This window comes from Channa argus, chromosome 4, assembly GCF_033026475.1.
Source record: "Channa argus isolate prfri chromosome 4, Channa argus male v1.0, whole genome shotgun sequence".
Classification (NCBI taxonomy): domain Eukaryota; kingdom Metazoa; phylum Chordata; class Actinopteri; order Anabantiformes; family Channidae; genus Channa; species Channa argus.
The window spans coordinates 10321453-10330480 of record NC_090200.1 but is presented as its reverse complement, the minus strand read 5'-3'; the positions used below and the strand labels follow the sequence as shown (position 1 = coordinate 10330480).

The 9028-nt window shown below is 38.9% G+C and overlaps 1 protein-coding gene across 2 annotated transcripts; it reads left to right on the top strand.

The window, feature by feature from the left end:
- The first annotated feature begins 1317 nt into the window (after positions 1-1317).
- On the top strand, positions 1318-9027 carry irak4 (interleukin-1 receptor-associated kinase 4). 2 transcript variants are annotated; one of them, XM_067501388.1, is made up of 11 exons: positions 1323-1663; positions 1757-1902; positions 3152-3328; positions 3613-3773; positions 3848-3912; positions 5848-5962; positions 6047-6156; positions 6391-6577; positions 7010-7072; positions 7891-8055; positions 8685-9027. In XM_067501388.1, the coding sequence occupies exons 1-11, from the start codon at positions 1503-1505 to the stop codon at positions 8739-8741; spliced, it is 1407 nt and encodes a 468-aa protein (XP_067357489.1). In that variant the 5' UTR covers positions 1323-1502; the 3' UTR covers positions 8742-9027. The 2 variants fall into 2 exon arrangements, with proteins under 2 accessions (XP_067357490.1, XP_067357489.1); XM_067501389.1 differs by lacking the exon at positions 8685-9027 and having other exon boundaries at positions 1318-1663; positions 7891-8064.
- Position 9028: the final 1 nt, after the last annotated feature.

Genomic DNA, 9028 nt, shown 5'->3' with positions numbered 1-9028 from the left:
TGCAACTTTAAGATTTCAAAAGGAAAACAAGGTGGATATTTATATATTTTTTCTACCTATGTATTAATCTATTTATATATGTATCTATTTTTCTATCTACTGTATGTGTCACAATAAACAAACATTTTGTAAAATAAAATAAAAATAACCACAACTAATACACCTGGAAAAAAAAATTTACTCTATTATCTAGTTCATTATTTAACCTAAATAGCCTGAATAGTGAATAACTATAATGTTAAAGGGTCAGAGGCAAGACGCAGGGACAGAGGCCTGGGGTGGCAGTGGCCTCTTTCAAACTTATATTAACCAACCCAGTTTCCACCCCCCGGCCTGAGTGATAAAGTGACAGGTACATGCTGTAGCATAAATAAAACAGAACCAATCTGAGGCGGAAATAATGCATCTTTATAAACATATAACATTTTATTATTACGTACATTTAAGATGCTTTCATATGTTTTGTCACATTAAAATTTACTAGCAATGCAACCAGGAACACTATCCTCCAAAGGATTGTTTTTTACCTGCAACTGTTTAGAATTATTAGTTTATGACTATTTGGAGTTGGGTTATGGTGGTATAGATAAGTTACGGATATCACTTTTGGACACACTATCAGCCTATTAATATTATTATTATTATTAGAAAAGTTTTCAAATTTGAGTTTAAAATCTTTTCAATTATTTTCCAAATGTACAATCCTATTGTGTGTGGTATGGCCACCACAACAAAACTTTTCTAGATCCGCCACTGGATGCAGGCGCAAAATAACAATAATTAATACCTAATATTGATCCCGAAGAGGAAACTGTTATTGGACAGCTGCACTTGGATGATAGCACTACTGTGGGATTCATAGACAACTGCTCCACCAGCTGAGCCACAGCCACGCCTTGTGGCTCATTTAGTTATATGTTTGTTATTTTTATCACAACAATCTGGGAAAATAAATGTATAAAATATTTTTCAAAATATATTTTTTAGTTAAATATGTTGCACCTACGCCTAAATCGTTGTGATAGGTCATAATATGTATCTACATTTAGAAATTTTTTATTTAATTAATTTACCTGTGGACTGTAGAGATCACATTCTCGTGCAAGTCTCTTTGTTGGCCACCGGAGGGCATCATAAGGCTGAAAACCTACAAACCGGCCCTCACTTGTTCTGTTGGCCGTCCCGCTCCCCAGTGTCTGTCGAGACCCCTGAGAACCGGGACACGGTGGACAAAGTGTGCTCTTAAACCCTCTAAAGACAACGCTGCAGGGACAGAAGCTCTCACGCCACCGTTGCTGTTTATTTCCGGTTTGTGGGTGGAGCCTGCTGGTGGGACACACCTCCTATGTTACGTTTGGGGAAGTTGCTCAATATCGAAAAGACACAAATTAGTCAACTAAGAGCCAAATATTGGTGCCCAGCGAATCTGTAAGTTGCATATCATGTCAGAATGACAATCGGATAAAACACAAGTTGAGGTTGTGTCAAAATTGGCTCGTACAATGACCAATTCAGTTACTTCCGCTACTTACATTCGCAACCTCAGTTATAGTCTACGTCGCGAGTTGTCGGATTTTTTGGACCCTCAAGACAAATGGAAAGATGTTATTGTGTCGATACGCAGGCAGAATGGGGAACTGAGGTACAGCCAGCTTCATGTGAGGTAAGAGCAGATGATGTGCCACCTGTGTGTCATCTTTTCACTTCTATTATTACAGAGCATCCATCCATCCATCCATCTGTCCATGTCTTGCAGGAGGTTTGAAGGCCTTGTTGCACAGGGGAGAAGCCCCACACTGGAGCTGCTGAACGACTGGGGGACCACCAACAGTACAGTGGGTGAACTTGTGGACATTTTACAGAGTCACAGCTTATTGGCTGCTGCTAGTGTTCTGCTCCCTGGTATGTAATGATATAGTCTTTAATGAAGGCTATGTCAACCAAAAAGTCACCATCAACATCTACAATCAGACAGTTACATGCAGATATTAGTTGTTGTCAGGTTAGATACATCTGACAATGAGTACATTTAGAATTCCTCATTCATTAGTGTTTGTTTTCCTACATGTACATAATGAAATCAAACAAACTATGACCTCATAAAAGATTTAACCATCTCCAGTCACTCTGCAGGTAGATAAGAAATTACTGGCATGTCATTATATGGGCAATGCTGCCTTCAAAGTCGAGTGAACCCCAGGAATTAAGGCATGAAAAGTTAATCACTCGCTTGCTTTCATACATTTCTCAGTAAGTGCATCTCTCAAAACAATTTGTACAAATGGCACAACTTTATAGGTTAACTGCAAAATCCTGTGACATGATCAAAATCCTTAATTTATCTCTCAAAATTTAATATGTTTATGAATGAACACGTCAGTGCTATCAGAAGGAAGGACAGGAAGTTTGTTTGTCATTGTTTACATATGAGATGGTAAAAATGCTTAGTCATGATGTCAGTATACAGTAATATAGTACTCGAAAGGTTACTCAAGGTTCATGTCTTGCACCTCATAACTGTTTTAGAGAAATGGTTGCTCATCTGTGGATCAAACTCATCACACATTCCCTTTTATTAGTGATAGTCAAGGTTAACCTGAGAGCAATTCAGGTGAGACTATTTTACAGGGAACCAGTATAATACCTTTTGATGAACGTGACATAATCAACTGGAAATGTAGGGAACAACAGACAATTGTACATAATCATTTGTAGGACTGTGCATGAGAAATTGTATATATGATGTCAACAAGTGACTGGATGATGTGGACATTCAACATGTAGTTTTGAGAATTTAATTTCTGATATGAGAAATGTACCAAAACAACTGAGAAAATGTTTTTAATTCCATTAGCCTTATGTCAGCAAGGATGTCTTCTGCCTGGGTTTACATGACATACAGCAGAATAATACCACATACAAATACTTTCAGCATTTGATATTAGTGTTCAAATAATATTTGTCTGACACTAACATTAATCACAGTAGTTTTAAAGTACAACAACAATCTCTCCATCAAGTTAGAAAGTAAATCACAATATAAAAATAATTTTCACTCATGACTTGATGTAGATCGTGTCTATGTAAAGAGCATGATTGTTTGCTCATATAAAATTGTATTATGTGTTTATTTTTTATTTTTTTATTTCAGACAGAGTAAAGGAGGCCAGAGACACAGCAGAGACACAGCTGGTGGCTGTGGCAGAAAAAACATACAGCACCCTTTCAACCAAGCTACTGGAAGACAGGGAGGTGGACAGAGAGACGCCTGTCCGCTCTGCTCTGCGGCCCCAGATTCTTCTGGAAGACAAAGAACCAGAACACACAGGTGGTTGCACTTTGAAATCAGAGTTGATCAGCATTTTAAGATGATCGACATCAGTTGAAATTCAGAATTTCGGTTTTGATAACCCGATTTGCCTGTTTTGACTTTAATTGGAAATTAATGTCCTTTTTATTGCATTGCAGCTTTTAGGCCGATTGTATATTTGCTGAACTAGCTCCAAATAAACAGTGGTTGAAGAAGTACTCATATCTTTTCATAAGACAAAGTTGCAATACCGTAAGTTACAAATGTTAACATAACATTTTTTTGCATGTGCCCATCTTTAGGTTTCTCGAACTTTTTGTACTCAGAGATGAGGAAGATAACGCTGAACTTTGATGACCGTCCCATGTCGGACGGCGGCAGCAGACTTGGAGAGGGAGGCTTTGGCACAGTATACAGAGGCCTCCTGAATGACAGGCCAGTTGCAGTAAAAAAGCTCGGCACAGTAAGTGAAAATATTTTCAAGCTCATACTATTGTAGATCTTGTAAATCATAACAGAAAATATAATCTCATTTAGATGGACGATATCTCATTGGACGAGCTGCGAATTCAGTTTAATCAGGAGATTCAAACCTTGAAAGTGTAAGTCTTCTTCTTCTGTCTCTGTCCTTGTTAATGAGACACCCTGTAAACAACACTCTTAATTTTATTAGCTGGAGCAGGCCAGCTGAGTCAGCACTGGGCATCTTATTCAGAGGAGCAGGACTTTAGACACAGAACCCATTAAGAATCTTTTGGAAACACAGCCTTTAGTGAGTCAGGCATGAAAAAACACCTATTAGAAATATCATGGATACTTACACCCAATTATTCTAATGGCTGCAGTTAATTGTAAAGTGAATGGATTTGTTTGATACCAATCTTAGATAAATGTGTGTGCAGTAGCTGGGATTTTGTTCTAATGACAATAGCGGTAGGATTTTGGGAAATGTGCCTACTTTTTCCTTTAATGCAGGTGTGTGCAGTATTTGGAAAAAGTAAAACATTCTTCCACTTACACATAAAGAATTAAAACCATTATCAATAAAAAAAATCACAATTAAGTATAGTAAGAGTTTTACTGTTACAGCTTTACTTGGTTTTGAACAATAGCGTATGGTGGCTAACAGATGTAGCTTGCAGAATATTGCTGTTTTTTTTGTCCTTCCTTATCCCGTGAGCCCTTCCTGACACAACCCTCCCCAATTTCTACCTGGCTTGGACCAGCACTGCACAGCTGGGGAGGGGAATGGGCTGTTAGGGGTTCAGTGTCTTGCCCAGAGACACTTTGACATATAGCCGAACCACTGGCCCTGTGGTCTGTGGACTACTGCCTTACCAACTGAGCTTCAGCTGCCCCTTAGTATATTGCTGTTTAACTAATTGTACTAAAGTCAGTTCACTGACTGTGACACTCTAATACTTGTTCGTCTCTTACTAATGGATTGTAGTATTCAGCATTGTCACTTGTGGCCATTTGGCCGTTGTAGAGCTCATATTATGCCCAGAGTAGACGAGGTGGCAGTTGCTCATTTGGTAAAGTGGCTGCCTACTAACCATAAGGTAAGAGGTTGTGCCCTCCTCTTCCCGACCACCAAGTGTACCTGGGCAAGACACTGAACTCCCAACAGCCAATCCATCTGGGGCGGCTGTAGCTCAAGTTGGTAAGGCAGTCATCCCCGGTCCTGGATACGTGTCGAATTGTCCTTGAGCAAGACTCTGAACCCCAAGTAGCCAGCCATCGGGTGAGCACCTTGCATGGCAGCCACCGCCATCGGAGTGTGAGTGTGTGTGTGTGTGTGTGTGTGTGTGTGTGTGTGAATAGGTGAATGGGAATCAACATTGTAAAGCGCTTTGGATAAAAGTGCTATATAAGTGGCCATTTACCATTTACCCATCCCCAGATGTACAGTGCCAGTCCAAGCCCGGTAGAAATTGGTGAAGGTTGCATCAGGAAGGGCATCTGGTGTTAAAAAAAAAAATGTGCCAAATCAACATATGGACAAATGATCCACTGTGGTGATCCTGAACTCACGGAATAAGGCAAAAGGACAAAAAAAACCCAAAACAAAACAAAAAGACTACGTCTGATTTTTCAGAGGCTCTACTGGAATAAGATTTTTCAATTCAAAAGGTGCTTAATGATCTTATATTGGTTAATTATGCAGCAGCTCATCTGTTCAAGTAAGGAAAATGGGTTTATTTAATCTCCCCTGTCTTTAAGGTGCCCTGAATCCAGTCTGTTCTTAGTGGCCAGTTTGTGGCAGTCTTCCTGTTGGTGTAGTCAGCGGGCATTAGAACCTCAAAGGGAATTCCCTGATGGCCGTGTGCCATACTGTCAGGCATGTAGTCGTGCAAGTAGAAACCTTGGCTTTTTGTGACCATGTAAACAGACATCTACCTCTAAACCAGAAAGGCAACCATCATACTTCTCAGTTTTTTCTTTTAAGCCCACAGGTCAAGAAGCTATACCAAAGGTTAGTATAATGACTTCTCTATTTGTAAGTGCAGAACTGGTTTGATGAGACTTTTCCACAGGTTGAAACACGAGAACTTGGTAGACATGATTGGATTTTCCTGTGACGGACAGCACCCATGTTTGGTGTATGCCCTTATGACCAATGGCTCTTTGCTCGATCGACTAGCGTGCATGGTAAGCACCATCCACATGGAGTCTGCTCTTTATTATTTGTGCTTTTACACAGATAATTAAGATGTGAGCTCTTTATCCTTTCAGGAAGATACTATTCCACTGTGCTGGCGGCAGAGATGCTTGATAGCCGAAGGGTCAGCAAGAGGTTTGGAGTATCTACACTGCTACCATCATATCCACAGAGATGTAAAAAGGTACCTAAAGTCAGCTCTTATTTGCACTTTAAATAATAATTTCTTAAAGGAATTGTTCAGCATTTCAGATGATATTTATTTTGCAGTGACAAGTTACAGTAGATGCGTAGTTCCTGGTCCATTTAATCGGAATCTGTCATGTGTTGCTGTTTCTTAAATGATGTAATATGCATAGGAATCAGACATGGGCATTGTATCATTGCTCGCCGTGTTCATCATTTTCTTTCCCGTTAGCGCAAACATCTTGTTAGATGAAACATTTGTGGCAAAGATCTCAGACTTCGGGTTGACAAGAGCATCAGCCAAGCACACGTCCACAACCATGATGACGGAGAGGATTGTGGGTACCCGCGCCTACATGGCACCTGAGGCGCTAAGAGGAGAGATCACGCCAAAATCGGATGTCTTCAGCTTTGGGGTGGTAGGTTTTCTGCAGACATGCACACGTGTAAGGAAAGGAAATGTAAAATACAGAATACAACGGAGCAGAATTGTTTTTCATATATTTCATGCTATTTATAGAAATGAAACTATTTTTTTGCAACATCTTTAATTATTTCGTACAAAAAATTCGAAATCAGTTTGGGGGACAGCTGTGCTGCCTTAGTAGCTATAAGCATAAAACATATTGTCCATTGTATGACAGGGGTTGAATGGTTTATGGGATCAGCCCCATATAAAACAGTCTGACCTTCTGTATAATACAGTACTGTATATACATTATATATGTCGTATGAAGACAGCTGTGGAAACACTGCAGTGTCTGTGAAGCTATGAGACACATGATGGGGTAATAAAAGTTGTCTGTCATCTAGAGCCCTGTGATTAACCCTGATCTCTCTGCCATCTTCAGGTGTTGCTAGAAATCTTGTCTGGGCTCCCGCCAGCTGATGAAAACCGTGAGCCACAGTTCTTGGTAAGCAGCACAAAAGAGGCTTTTTCTCTATGTCTGTCAAGCCACAATTGCAATTACATCTTATTAAAGACCTGGCATTTAATTGGTTTAGGGGATGTTACCAGTTAGTGGTCATCAAAGATTAGTTGAAAAGCCTTTGGATTTTCAATTGCAAGTTTTCCTCCTTGCTGAGCAACTTTAACTGTTGTTCGTATGTGCAAATGCAATTTCCACTAAAATTGGAACAGATGTTCCACTAGGTGTAATTTTAAGCACTTAACTTTTGTACTCTTTTATTGCCCCGTCCCAACTCTTGTGACATGTTGCTGGTATCAAATTCAAAGATCAAAGATCACTGATGGTTAAGGTGGAACTGATTTTAACCACTTTATTTGCTGACAGGTGGCCAATCCATAAAGGTTGACATTGACATTTATTGGTTTAAATTTTTAAATGAAAATAATACTTTTATAATAGAACCTCCTCATTGGCTGATCGATGTATTATTCAAAAAACAATCAACATTCCTAGTTTCAACATCTGATCTGTTGTCTTTGTACTATGTTTAATCAAAGTTAGGTTGCAAAGGTTTTGCAAATACTTGTAACTCTCTCTTTGTTACACTGTGCACAATATCCAAATTTTCTGAAATTGTGGTTTTAATACACAAATCAACTTTTAAAGTATATGTCAAGTGGAAATAGATACTGCAAATTAGGAAGCTCAAACCCGTAAAAAGCAACCGTCATAACCTGAAAACTAAGCAGAATCGTTGCTTTCAAAATATATCAACAGCCTTAGGTCCCTGTGGTTTCACTTTGTCTCCCTCGCTCACTCAGATGGAGTTTAGGTATGATATAGATGATGAGGATGAGGAGCTGACCCTTGAGGAGTTCGTGGACAAAAAGATGACAGACTGGGAGATGAGCCAGATTGAGAGCGTATACTCTTTGGCCTGTAATTGTCTCCACGACAGGAAAAACCGGCGGCCAGTCATCAAACAGGTGCAGTGAGAAATTTGGCAGATACTAAGGAGCGTATTTAAGCTACTGTTCTAACAGCTGCAACTCTTAGTGTAGGTCATCTTGAGCAAGATACCGTTAAAGAATCTCAATAAAACTTGTTCTGTGCAAATAAGATGATGCTAATGTGAAGTTGAAGTAGTCTGACCTAAACAGTGACTTAATTCCTATAGAGAAAAACAGCAAAGACCTGTAAGTTCACTGCATATTATCCATATGTAATGCAAGTTCAGTTTTAACAAAGCTGAACTGTTTGTGGCAAAGGTCTCTGTCCATTCTTCCGGAAACAAAGAGTCAACAGCCAGGGTGGCAGCTTTTTGATGCTATACGGCTACGGCTGTAGCTCAAGCTGGTAAAGAACTCACAGGATAAGCTGAAAGGACAAAAAAGTTGCTTGCAATGATGTTTCTTTACAGAATTTTACAGTTTTTTTTTTTTTAGTTGAGATACATAAGTCATTCTGCTAGTGTAGGGAAAGAAAGAGATGTGGTTCAAACACAGGAGGATGTGAAAGAATTATCAGTGTTACAACAATATAAAGATTAGTGTATCTTTATTTTCAGACTGTATATTTGTTATTTATATCAATGTCTGTCTTTCTGTCTTGACAGGTTCTGTCTGAGCTTAAAGGAGTTGTCAAAACCATATCTCTGGATTTAGAGGCATAATAGAGAAGAAATAACGTAATTTAAAAAAATGCTTGTTCTCAGATATGAAATATGTAGTATTTCTAGCATTAATAGCAAATCACTTTCCCTTATTGTTGTATATTTTTGATAAAGCTTTTGATAAAGTTTTATATTTGTGGAACAGCATTTTATAAGCTTTTGTTTTTTCAGGAGGCTTGATAACTTTTTAACTTGAAAAGACTAATCAATTGTTCTGTCTACAGCGTGTCTCTCGTGTATTTATTGTAATCACACAAATGGAATAAAAGGACTGCAACAAAAAAAAT